Source organism: Camelina sativa, chromosome 4, assembly GCF_000633955.1.
Source record: "Camelina sativa cultivar DH55 chromosome 4, Cs, whole genome shotgun sequence".
In the NCBI taxonomy this organism is placed as follows: Eukaryota; Viridiplantae; Streptophyta; class Magnoliopsida; order Brassicales; family Brassicaceae; genus Camelina; species Camelina sativa.
In genome coordinates this window covers 6,728,650-6,742,758 of record NC_025688.1, presented here as the reverse complement: position 1 = coordinate 6,742,758, position 14,109 = coordinate 6,728,650, and the positions used below count along the sequence as shown (strand labels likewise).

The 14,109-nt window shown below is 33.3% G+C and overlaps 1 protein-coding gene across 1 annotated transcript in view; it reads right to left on the bottom strand.

The window, feature by feature from the left end:
• LOC104779989 (splicing factor 1-like) overlaps positions 1-3,033 on the bottom strand; it is a 5,087-nt gene extending 2,054 nt beyond the window's left edge. The window contains exons 1-9 of the mRNA XM_010504453.1: positions 2,875-3,033; positions 2,421-2,669; positions 1,747-1,842; positions 1,617-1,662; positions 1,456-1,538; positions 941-1,018; positions 730-780; positions 466-600; positions 164-359 (exon numbers count right to left, since the gene is read on the bottom strand). Coding sequence (XP_010502755.1) covers positions 164-359; positions 466-600; positions 730-780; positions 941-1,018; positions 1,456-1,538; positions 1,617-1,662; positions 1,747-1,842; positions 2,421-2,666 — 931 coding nt within the window. The 5' untranslated portion in view covers positions 2,667-2,669; positions 2,875-3,033. The remainder of the gene's footprint in view (positions 1-163; positions 360-465; positions 601-729; positions 781-940; positions 1,019-1,455; positions 1,539-1,616; positions 1,663-1,746; positions 1,843-2,420; positions 2,670-2,874) is intronic.

Here is a 14,109-nt window from a genome sequence, read left to right as displayed (position 1 = left end):
GTGTTGGAAAGGTTAAAAGCGAACGAATCTGGCGGTCGAGGCATGTGGGAACCAGGAGGTAATGATGTGTCATGAGGAACTGGATATGAGTGTTGAGCAGAAAGAGGATTCAGGTTCATAGAATTGGATGGCAGTTCTTGCTCCTGGATACTATAACCATAACCTGAAGCAGAGGGTATAAGAGGTGGATGAAATGGAGCTTGATTTGAAGCCCAAGGAAAGGAAGAACCATGCTGTTGGAGTTGGCTTTCAGGAGGTTGTAAAGAGCTATCAGTTGGCTGTTCGGAGGTCAAGGCTGGAGTAGTTGAAATATCTTCAGATCTGGAAGATGAAGGAGCAGCACCAGCTGCCGTGTTTCCCTACAAAGGAAAATAATATACTTTTGAGTATTATATGATTGAGACTTTAAATAACAGAATGCTATATCATACTTCTAACTCTCTTATAGAAGATTTAGGAACTCACAGAAACTGAAGACATAAGTAGCTCAATTACAGCAATTGCTGCATCCACTTTTTCGTAAGTGTCAGATGATATCTGAAAATACAACGTTTGCCAGGGCGTCTGGATCTCATTTTCATGTGAAGGAGAGAGTTCAACCTGCACGATTCGATTCATAAACCTTCGCAATAAGAATTTTGAGAAGTTGTAGGGACCAACATGGAGAAGCAGAACAAAAATGATAGTCTATTATGGTTAACTCGATGATATTGTATTCCAATAATTTACCTTCTCTCCTCCTGTTTTAGTACCAAAAATTTGTACTTTGGCTCCCGTCTCCTGTTCCCATAATGAAAATACTTAGCTCGTATGCAGAGTAAAAATGGAATGATAACAGTAAGAAAGAAATGTTAGAAAAAGACACAGAAGGATGTTGACTCAAGGCAGGTAAGGAACCTGTAGTTTTGAATAGCAGCAATGACATTCATAGGTGACTTACTTTTTCGAGCCGCTTTTGAGTATCACCTTGGGAACCAAATATGATACTTAGAAAGCTGAAATCAGAATGTTCTTTAACCTGCAAAAGCATAGGTCCATATACAATATAAGCTGTGAAAAGCTGAGTTATCACATAACTTAGAAAGCAGAATCCAAAGGATATTGTATAGGTTTAATCAGCTTGCTATATTAAACCCTCAACTGATACATAAAATATGGTGGAATAATAGATAAAAGTCATCAAAAGGATACATAATTATATTCCACTTTTGACATGACTTTTAAACAGGACTAGAATGAGAAAAGAGAAACATACTCCGAAATAAGACCTATCCTTTCTTTAAACTCTACACATTCTCAATACTCTCCCAAGATACGACATGATCCATCTCTCAAACAAATGTACAGGACTTTCTAGATTCGGTGAGGTAGGTAGTAAGGCAACACTCCACATGAAAGCACAAATGCATGATTCGATAAAGGTTAAACCATCTATCTAACCAAGCAAGAACTTACATCAATCGGCAATCTAGCTTCTTTTAGCAATGGCTTATAATCACGTGGAGCCTTGTACCTCGGGTTCAGCTCGAGTATCTCCCCTAGAAGTAAAGAAACTATATATTACTTGAGGGAAAGCGAATGTCCAGATGGAATGAGGAATATTTAGTGTTACATACCGATTGCTTCGCGCTTCTCAAAATCCAGCTGTTCAGCAATACTGATCTATGAACATATAAACGGCAGATGAGTTTACATTGCTAAAGAATCATAAATGGAGAAGAAAAAAAAGTACTGAAAATCACTTACATCATTGGTGTTCTGTGAAGCTAAAGCTGATTCTCTATTAGTCTCCACTTCAAGAGTTCCCGAAGCCAGTCGCTGTGTAATCTGATCCAGGCGTTTCTGCTCAAAATTGGTCACCAAACACGCAGTTTATCACATAGTGGTACCTGACATGGATTTTTCCATTTTGGACAATTCACAGAAGACGCCGATGCGTGTTTAGTACCAACAGGCAAAACTAACATGACATTATTAGTCCTCTTGGCAACAGAATAAAGCCTAAAAGTCGAACATTGAGCTTCAACATATAATGTGGGCCAAATACGAGATATTATCTACAATATAGCACCACGTTGTAAAAAGAATCTATTATCTAACATTTCAATTGCAAAACCTGTGAACACTCTGACTTCACAGCAAATTTGTGCAAAAGCACCCAAACTATATTCAAACATTAAACCAGTCCTAGCAAAAATGTTCAAATTCCAATCCTAAATCTCCAAATCAAGGACATAAAGCTACCATAACTTTATGTAAGGGGTTCTAATCATATCATATTCCAATGATTAATCTCCAAATCAATTAATTGACTATCAAAGACACATAAAGCTAACTTGTCATTTTATAAGAAATTGTTCAAAATATAGCATCTAAGTAACAGTCAGTTGTACACAATAACATTTCATTCAATTTTTTACCTGGTAAGCTAAAACTCGAGCTTTCTTGACTCCAATGTCTTGTGACAAGTCAGGACCCCATTTAGTCTTTCTCTTCCCCAGCTTCAAGTGAAGTCCACTATCTTTATCAGCACCTTCTAGGGTCTTATTAGTAGTGCCACGTTGAAAAATCGGGATCAATGATCCAGATAATTTGTTCTTAGGGATAACAAATCCAGTCTTGGCACCACCAAACATTGAGATCTTCGCACCGCTTGTAGAAGTCATCTCCTGGAGTAAATTTAGCGGTGGAGAGAGATGATGGTGTTAACAATGGTAACGAGTAACGAAAGCATACAACATACGAAAGTCTGAAAACTTGAATTCAACAAAACCCACAAATCCCAATTCAACAAAACTACAAAAAAAACAACGAAATGAAAACCCACAAATCCAAATCTGCAAGAAACGAACAGTCTGAAACTTGAATCTGTACCTTGAGTAATGGTGGAGATTGTTGGAGCTTAAGAAACGAGGGGTGAGATCCAGGGGCGGCGTAAGAAGAGTCGAAAGAAGGGTCGCTCGGAGTAGAAGCTGGGGTTCGCCGGAGCTTCGTCGGATATCTCTTTAGGTCTTTACCAAAAATTCAAATACTCAGAACGCTTCGCAAATATGTGTTGTTTGACTGTTTTCTCCTTTCTTTAGCGACAACCCTTAAACGCCGTCGTTTCACTTAGAAAATTCAGAAGGAAAAATACAAATATATATTTCGCTTCCGAAAAGGTTCGAACTCGCACTCGAGTTATTCTAATACATACGCATACGTACGGAATACACTTGAGATATTCTAGTACATACGCATACGTACGGAATATAGAGAAAATCGAACTAGCCAATTAACGTACGGTTAACATATATGACTAGTGTATTTCTACAGATAAAATTTCTAAAAGTTTTATAATAAACTAACTAGTGCAAGTTTTTCATAAATTTAAGAGTTAAGGAAAATTTAAGAAATTTTATAAAAGTAATTCTAAAATTTTGTGTTTTTATTGTTTTTTCTCTTTTTAAACAATTTGTTATATTACTTGAAAGCAATTTAAAACTAAAGTAACAATAATATATGTTGCTGATCTAATCGTTTGAGTATTACAGGTTTTGAAACACATGGTATATTTAGATGAAATTATATACAATTGATGATAGTTATAAAATATTATCTTATAAATACTTTAAATTACTATTAAGACAATAATTTTATTTTAAATACACAATTAAAAAATAAGAAATTTAATTGTGTTTAAAATAAAATCTGATCAAAAAAATCATGAACCAATTTTGCATATGCGTTCAGTTAACGTGTCTGGTTCACCAAACAAACAACACTTTAATCTATATAAATGCTCAAGATCTAAAACAACAACTCTGGTTCACAAAAAACAGTGTGAACAATGTAAGTACTAAATTAATCAAAATGTAAGTTCAAAAAATATAAAGCCTACATCAAATCTATCCTGTTGAGGTCTATCATGAGAGTTGATGGAGCTCAGGTTGCTCTCCACAATTTGGGGTTTTCAGAACCAATATCATGCAAACATATATGATTGTGTGTGATGATCCTTCTTTATTCATACACAACTTGTATGATGATCATTCTTTATTCTTACAAAACTTGATCACATATGACAAGGTGCACAACCATTGTTCTAAACAATAGTAAAAATGATTCTCCTCAATTTCTCAACAGAAATATCTGATGATGGTTTGGGTGATGATCAACTACCATGACAACATATATTTCATTGTCCACTAAGAAGTCAACCCTTATTTCTATAACCTTTTCTGATAAGTACTGTTTACCCACATGTTTCCTATCCTGATCTAATATGTATACGTAAAGCTGTATTTCCTTACTTATTATATCAATTGCCACCTAGTTATAATTTTTAGAAAAAATGAAATTAATAAGAGTTATTTGGTATTGATAAAAAATTAATTGGATCATCCCATTAGTGACTCCAAAATCTGCGGGTATTCGATATGAATCTTACCAAAATAATAACTAATAATATTATCAAAATCATATGTTTTATATCATTTATCAACTAATTAAGAATTTTTAATATAGTTTAAAAAATTATGATGTAATAAGAGCCATTGTTATAATGTTTTTTTCAAAAATTAATTATGCAATAGTTTGATAAAATTATGGAATTCGTGATTTAAAAAAGTTTTGTTGAAAACTTTTTATGCAAAAAATATGATTCCATTACAAAATTAATATTTATTTTGTGAGATAATTTTCGAAATTATAATTTTGACGTTGTGTTTCATCATCCCATGCCATGCCTCGTCAACAATTTTAATATGTCTATCTATTTTCTATCTATCATGGTAAGGTTTTCTAGTTTTGAATAAAATAAACTATTTTACCTATGTAATTTTTAAAATATACTAAATGCCAACACAGCTTTTGAAATTATTAAATTCTAAGCAACAAAACAACGTCGTGTTGAGATAATGTCACCTCGTCACAAAACTCACGTCGTTTTTAAATAATGTCACCTCGTCACAAAGCATGTCGTTTAATTTAGCGTTGAAAATAAAACTCACATCACATCACATGGCAGAGGACAGGGGCCAGCGTTTTATATAAAAAAATTGGACGGACTAACAAAAACATATAAAAAATAAGAAAATGCTAAAACCTGCGACAATATGCGCTTCGAACTCGAGACATTGAGCAGTTAATGAACAGACTTCGAGTGAAGTCCACTATCTTTATCAGCACCTTCTAGGGTTTTATTAGTAGTGCCACGTTGAAAAATCGGGAATGATGCAGATAACAAATCCAGACTTGGCACCAAACATTGAGATCTTCGCACCGCTTGTACAAGTCATCTCCTGGAGTAACTTAGCGGAGTATTAAATTCCAATTAACCGGAAAAAATGAAAAATGATTGGAGGAGAGAAACACCGTTTTATTAATCTAATTAGAAAGTTTGTTACAAGATGTTAACCCCAATTAATATTGATTCTCAAGTATTTATATTAAACAGTAAACCAAAATTAATCTTGGTTTAATGAGATAACTCGGTTTGTACCATCTATCCTCACTACAACAAAATAGAGTCATAGTTACGCTAAAATTTGTTGCAATAATTCCATATTTTGTTGCAAATTTAAAAATACAATAAAATTGAGACACATTTTCTATTGTGGCTATATGAGCGTTGCAAATTGGTATTTGTTGTACATATATTGCAAAATTTGCAATAAATAGACTTCTTGCTATGTTGTCGTATTGATGCAACATTATTTTTATAGTAAATATGTCGTATAATTGTAACGTATGTTTGCAACTTCCATTTGTTACAAATTATTGCCACAAAAAAATATAGCAAATATTATTACAAATTTGCAACGAAATAATATATTGCTATATGTGTTGTATTAATACAACAATATTTATGCAGCAAATTAGTGGTATAATCACGATGGTCTAATGCAACTATACATTGTCGTAAATAAATGCTACGTAAAATATAAAGCAAAAAATATTGCAAATTCGTAGTAATTATTTTTAAATATACGCTCGTCGCATATATTTTTTGACGATGCTCACAACTAAAAATGTTGCAAAAATATTGCCACTGCAATTTTTATTTCATTGCATTATTAGTCATAAATATCATTGCCTAATTCCACTTAATTTTGCAACATTAATATGAATCACAGTATTTTTCTATATTTTTGTTGGACACATGATTTGTTAAATTATAATTTTTTATTTAAAACTTTCTTTTATTAAATATATATTATGATAGGGAAAAACAATGAAAGAAATAACGAACTTTATTAAATAATAAAATATTAAAATATTCCAATATGCAAAAATTAAAAATAATAGAAAAAACCAACCATTAATAAAAACTAAGTTCAGAATAGAAACCTAAAAAAGATAACTAAAACAAGTAAATGAAACTTATTTGTTCACACCATTAGAGGATTGACGGGAGAACAACATGTCAAACATTCTCTAATCCTTCAAGCTTAATGAGTCTCTCTTTGATTTCTGCATTCTCTTTGTAAAGCTCTTCCAACTTTTGTTTGATAGTTTCATCATTTTCCACATTCTTTTCAAAGGTGGCTGCCACTCCACCGTTGACTGAGAGTTCATTGAGAAGAGCTCCTAGTCCAAACATATGACCGTTTGTTGCCTCCACAATCTATAATATATGGTAAAAACATTTATGAGACAAAACATTTATGATAAATACTTGGAAATCAATAGAAGTTTTGAAAATTTATGTTTACCTTTAAATATATTTCATTCTTATTTTCCTGAGTTAGCTCCTCTATTGCTGTTACAGGGATATAATCAAGAAGAATATAATCAAATCCCTCACTGATCTGCTTTGCCTTCTCATCGACAAATGATCCATCTGATTTCTTGTGTGTCTCTCGAAGAACATCTATGTATGATGCATCTCCATTTTTTTCTTTCTACAAAATATCAACAAAAAATATTATAGTAAAATGTTACAAAAAATAATTCTTGAATAATAATATTCAAAATGTCTGCAACTTTGGCATATGAGCGTGAGCCTGCTTGATGCTTGTGAGGTCCCAAACCATTTCGGTCAGACATCCGGCTCTTAGAAGCTTTTTTACTTCTCTCCTTAGCTTTTTCTGTTCCCCAATAGTCTACAAGAGCTTTGTATTGATCATCAAGGATCCAATATGGCTGTTGACCCCTTTTTTTTAACTCGGCTAATCATATCAATTAGCTTAGTTGCAGCACATTTGTGAAACATTGTAAGCACCTCATGTTCAATGATGGGATTCCAATTGAATTTTCTCTGAAAAAATATATTAAAAATATGTATTATATAAAAATGGAGTTTTATAACGATTTCTAGAAAGGAAAATTGAAAAACAAAAAAATCACATGTTGCCCACAAGTTAGATTTAAACAAGTCACATGATGAACAAGATGAAGAAGAGTTTGATCTCAACAAGGAAACTGGGAGAGCTTTGGTATTGGATATGTTGATGATTTATTTACCCATGCTTTATTAGCTTTTGTATTTTTTCAAGTTTCTCTTTGGTTATTTATTTAGTTTTCTTCTATTTCTCAATGTAAGACATGTTCGAAAGTTTTTTGGTTCTTCTAGAATTAAGACATGTTCAAAATTTTTCTCTTATGCATCAAGCTAGTTTCTATTTGGTTATTTATTTAGTTTTCTTCTATTTCTAATAAAAGATGGAAATCATGAGAAGAAACGTGTAAGTCATACACTACAAGAAAACAAGCCTTTTGCGATGGAAGAATTTATAGCAAATCCCTCGCAAATAGGCAAAAACGATGGAATTGCGAGGAACACACTTCCCTCGCAAATCGCTTCTCGCAAATTGGTTAACATCGCAAATCCCTCGCAAATTTTGCGAGGAAAAAAATGCTGTCGCAAAATCAACGCAAATTGCGAGGGACAATATCAATAGCAGATTCCTTGCAATTTGGTTCAAGCTAATCCCTCGCAAATTTGCGATGGATTTGCAACATTTATGTCTGTCGCAACAGCTGAGATTTGAATTAGGAATTATTCATTTTGTAATTATGTTTATTTTTAATTATGCAAATTAATTATGATTAATTTCTAATTAGGCAAACTAAAATTCATAATTAGCCCAAAAAAACTTTGAATGAAAACTGAAATTAAACTTGTAATACAAAATGTTGTTAAACTTACATAAACATAATAATATAAGTTCAAAACAAAAATCAAACACATCTTCTGAATATACAAACACAAGTTCTCGGATACAAACACATAAACACATAAACACAAGAGATCCTAAGTTGGTCTGGTGATACCTCCTGCTCCGGTCTCAGGTCCGGTATCTCCTGCTCCGGTCTCATTGGTGGCAGCAGTCTCAGGTCGGGGAAATTTTGCAGCAAATTCAGGGTCCTTCTCAGATAGATAATCGAAGTAGGCATCGTAGCAATGCATCTTCTGAGTATTTTGTTGCAACTTCAATGCATAATCTTCTAGCTGAGTAGACTGACTCGCAAGAACAGCTTCGGCCTGAGAAAGCTTCTCAGCTAGAATGACTGGATCTTCAGTCGGAGTAGGCGTCAGAACAACTTGAGCTGAAGATGCTTCAGTTTGCATAGTACCGACTCCATATATCCTATTTTTCTTCTTCGGAGCAACCTGCAAACAACAAAAAACAGAGACACAATGTAAAGTTCAAAGAGATAAAACAAAACAGTATGTAAAGTTCAAGAATTTACCTCAGCAAAAATTCGGTTCTTCATACTAACTGACAATCCGCCAGAAGCACTACTCTCTATGTTGTCCCCTGAGCATAGCCCAGTTTCAGCCTCAGTTATCCTCGATGACACTTCATGGTATACTTTCTCAGATAATCCATCCACAAACGACCCATCAGGTTTCCTATGAGTATCTTCTAGGACTTTCAAGAAATCAGGAAGTGCCTCACCAGTAATCTCCGACTTAACAAAGATATGAAACAACAAAGTATTAGACTAAAGCAAGAATTTATAGGTAATTGTACTAAATAACTAACTAAACATACTTACATGTTTTCGTGCACGAGCTTTAAAGGAGGTCTGACCAGACCGGTGTTTATGCATTCCAGTGCCATCAGGATCACTGTATCGAGCATTTCGACTATTGATGCTCTTTTCCTCAGATTTTGGTTCACACCAAAACTTGACCAAGCCGTCCCATACTGTCGGATCAAGCCACCGCGGCTTTGCATCATCACCTTTTACTCTCCACTTAGACTTCCACCGAGACACTTGATCAGTCATCCGGGTCTTCAACTTGCTTTCAAACTCGGCTCGAACTCTCCCATTGATGGACTGGTCCCAGTTATATGTTTGCTTGTAAAAACATAACATGAATCAAAATCAGAATCAAGTAAGTAAAAACAAAATCTGTAATTTAAACACATCAACAAACATTTAACTTACTGCAAACGTTTCAAACCACCGGTTTACAACCGCAGCTGGTGTTTGGGTCCAATTGGCATGAGCTCCTTTGAAATCTCTTTCAAAGATGGCCCGAACAGTAGCAGCAACCGAAGGATCCTCATCAAACCTACAAATCACAAGAAAAAAAGAAATGAGGATCAATGAAAATATATCTAAAAAATTAGACAACCCTAACTACATTCTTACCATAGAGTACCCGGAGGGCGTTTAGGGTCCAATTTCTTTAAGCTAGCACGACCGGGACTTGCAAGTAGCTCTTCCAAAGTAAAAAAAGAGAGCTGAGTAGACTCATCGTTGACACGCGAAGTCGATTGTTGTGGTGGAAGATGATCTTCCACCGCCAGTGAGGTTCCTTGACGATTCTCTTGGATCACCGGTGAGGTACCTTGCGAGGAGGCGGGAGAAGCTACCCTTGGAGCAGAGGCAGAAGAAGGTAACCTTCGAGAAGGGATGGGAGGAGATAACCCTTGAGAAGATATAAATCTTCTGTAAACGTTTTGGCTCCCAGAATGATTTTGGTTCTCTTGTGAAGACATCTAAAAAACAAGTCCAAAAAAAAGATATAATTAGAACCCAAAATCGAAAAACCCTAAATCGATATAACCCTAAATCGGAAAACCCTAAATCGATATAATTAGAACCCTAAATCGATATAACCCTAAATCGAAAACCCCTAATCCCAATTGAAACCCTAATCCCAATCGAATCGAAAAACCCCTAAAATCGAAACCCTAATCGAAACCCTAATCGAAACCCTAATCGAAACCCTAATTGAAACCCTAATCGAAACCCTAATCGAAACCCTAATCAAATCGAATCGAAACCCTAATCGAAAACCCTAAATCGAAACCCCTAAATCGACAAACCCTAAATCGAAACCCTAATCGAAACCCTAATCAAATCGAATCGAAACCCCTAAATCGACAAACCCTAAATCGAAACCCATCTAAAAAACAACAGAAGAAGAGAGAGGAGGAGGAGATTAGTCGGAGAAGGGATGAGAGGAGGACAAGACTAACCTGAGAAGGGATGGGAGGAGGAGTAGACACCGGAGAAGAGATGAGAGGAGGAGTAGACAACCGGAGAAAGGAGTAGACAACCGGAGAAGACAACCGGAGAAGAATGAAATCGGAAGAAGAAGAGAAGTTTTTAGGGTTTGTCGGCTGCGGGTGTTGGTTTGAGCTTCGCTCAAACTAGGTTTTTTACTTATATAGGAAATTAATGGCGTCGCAATTCCAACGCAAAATTTGCGAGGGATTTACTAGAGTCCCTCGCAAAAGCATCGCAAACAATAATTAATATAAATTTTCTTATTTAGAGTTTTTTGCGACCAATTTGCGAGGGAACGTAGCAAATCCCTCGCAAAATCTTTAGGGTTTAGGATTTGCAATTGTCATTAGTGCCCTATCTTATATTATAAATATTGAATTATATCAATTTAATAATTATTAGTAATGTAATTAGTCTTAAAGGTTAAGGTTCAAGGGTTTAGGGTTGTTATTTGCGAGGGAATTGCTATGTATTGAGTCTTTTGCAATGGATTTGCGACGAACTTGCTATGGCTCTAGCAAATCAGTCGCAAATTTGTCGCAAACCTTCAATATCTAATTTGCAAAAACCATCAAAATAATTGTAACAAATTAGTCAAATTAACTTTCAAGTATATTATAAGGTCCAATGGTGTCATCATACTCTTTTCTATCATCAAACTTTCCAAAATTGTCCAATTTTGCATCTTACTCTAAACATGATGATGTTCTACACTATATCACATATATGTTCAATACATTGAGACAAATTTTTGCCAAATTGTCCAATTCTCTAACAATTTTGTGTTGCACTGCTATCTTTGATTAATAGTTTTGGATTCATCTTTTTTAATCATTAATAGTAATGTAATAAGTCTTTAGGGTTTAGGGTTTAGGGTTAAGGGTTTAAAGTTTTTTTTGCGAGGGAATTGCTATGTTTTGAGTCCTTTGCAATGGATTTGCGACGAATTTGCTATGGCTCTAGCAAATCAGTCGCAAATTTGTCGCAAACCTTGAATATCTAATTTGTAAAAACCATCAAAATAATGTTAAAAATTAGTAAATTCACCTTATGAACACATTCAAATGTATTTCAGAATAATTCTATTAAGTTTTGTAATATTTATAAAAACTTATTATCCTAACTTTGCAATGGATTTGCTATGGCTTTCGCAAATCACTCGCAACTCCATAGCAAATTTGCTATGGAGTTTGTTCTCGCAAAATCGTCGCAATGTTGCGATGGATTTGCGAGGAAAGGGACCTTCCCAGCGAATTTGTCGTAAATGCGTCGCAAATGAGCAGCGGATTTGCGACGACTGAATTCCTCGCAAATTTGCGAGGGATGTGCTATGGTTTTTTATTTCCTAGTAAATTCCTCGCAAATCTATCGCAAATTTGCGAGAGCTGTACTCCGTCGCAATGTGTCCTCGCAAAAGGCTTGTTTTCTTGTAGTGGTAGCATATGCTTCTCCGCTTATTAGATCACCCAAAGACACTATATGAGATTATCACAACACAAGTAAAATCTGGTCATGGCCTATTATTAGTATTTTGTTTTGTTGTTTGATAAAAGAAGATATATTTACCTTGCAACATTCAAATCCATCATCAAACTAATGATCTAAAATTCCTAGCATGAAAAAAGTTGTTGTGTTTCTTCAATCTTCTAGGAAACTATATGAGCATTCAAATTATTGTATAGATGTTTCCATCTTTTCTTTTTCTGAATTGACATAGATTCCTTGCTATGTTGTCGTATTGATGCAACATTATTTTTGTAGTAAATTTGTCGTATAATTGTAACGTATATTTGCAACTTCCATTTGTTATAAATTATTGCCACAGAAAAAATATAGCAAATATTATTACAAATTTGCAACGAAGTAATATATTGCTATATGTGTTGTATTAATGCAACAGTATTTATGCAGCAAATTAGTGGTATAATCACGACGGTCTAATGCAACTATACATTGTCGTAAATAAATGCTACGTAAAATATAAAGCAAAAAATATTGCAAATTTGTAGTAATTATTTTTAAATATACGCTCGTCGCATATATTTTTTGACGATGCTCACAACTAAAAATGTTGCAAAAATATTGCCACTGCAATTTTTATTTCATTACATTATTAGTCATAAATATCATTGCCTAATTCCACTTAATTTTGCAACATTAATATGAATCACAGTATTTTTCTATATTTTTGTTGGACACATGATTTGTTAAATTATAATTTTTTATTTAAAACTTTCTTTTATTAAATGTATATTATGATAAGGAAAAACAATGAAAGAAATAACGAACTTTATTAAATAATAAAATATTAAAATATTCCAAAATGTAAAAATTAAAAATAATAGAAAAAACCAACCATAAATAAAAACTAAGTTCATAATAAAAACCTAAAAAGCATAACTAAAAATCATAACTAAAACAAGTAAATGAAACTTATTTGTTCACACCATTAATGGATTGACGGGAGAACAACATGTCAAACATTCTCTAATCCTTCAAGCTTAATGAACCTCTCTCTGATTTCTGCATTCTCTTTGTAAAGTTCTTCCAACTTTTGTTTGATAGTCTATATCATTTTCCACATTCTTTTCAGAGGTGGCTACCACTCCACCGTTGACTGAGAGTTCATTGAGAAGAGCTCCTAGTCCAAACACACGACCGTTTGTTGCCTCCACAATCTATAATATATGGTAAAAACATTTATGAGACAAAACATTTATGATAAATACTTGGAAATCAATAGAAGTTTTGAAAATTTATGTTTACCTTTAAATATATTTCATTCTTCTTTTCCTGAGTTAGCTCCTCTATTGCCCACAAGTTGGATTTAAACAAGTCACATGATGAACAAGTTTCTCTTTGGTTATTTATTTAGTTTTCTTCTATTTCTCAATGTAAGACATGTTCGAAAGTTTTTTGGTTCTTCTAGAACTAAGACATGTTCGAAATTTTTCTCTTATGCATCAAGCTAGTTTCTATTTGGTTATTTATTTAGTTTTCTTCTATTTCTAATAAAAGATGGAAGTCATGAGAAGAAACGTGTAAGTCATAGCATATGCTTATAGGGAGAAAATAGCATATGCTTCTCCGCTTATTAGGGCATGTTTATAGGGAGATCAGTTTAGAGTGTTCTTAGAGTATAAATATTGTGAAAATAATGTAAGATCAGTAGTTAAGAACTTTTGTTAAAAAGTTAGTTATTGGGAGAACATGTTTAAGATCTTAATATTTAATAATATAATATTCTTATAGAAATTTAAGAATGTTTAATAAATACATAGATTAATGTTTAATAAAAAATTTAAGAATGTTTAATACTATTTAATAATATAATATTTATTAATATTCTTAAACATATTACAATTATAAAAATTTATAAAATAACATTTTAATTGCAAACTTATAAAACTTTTACTAAAATTCAAAATACAATGCCATATTTTTATGAAACAAAAAAAACATTGTAAATAAAATTTTAAAAAAAAACAAACAAACATATTACTTAATTAATTAAACAAGATAAACATTTTATTTAATTAATACATAGATTAATGTCTAAATTTATTCCATATATTCTCAACCAATCCGAGAGAGACACGTCACACAAGATCAGACCCAAGAACAGTTCTAGAATAAGATCAATGAGCCTGATCTTAA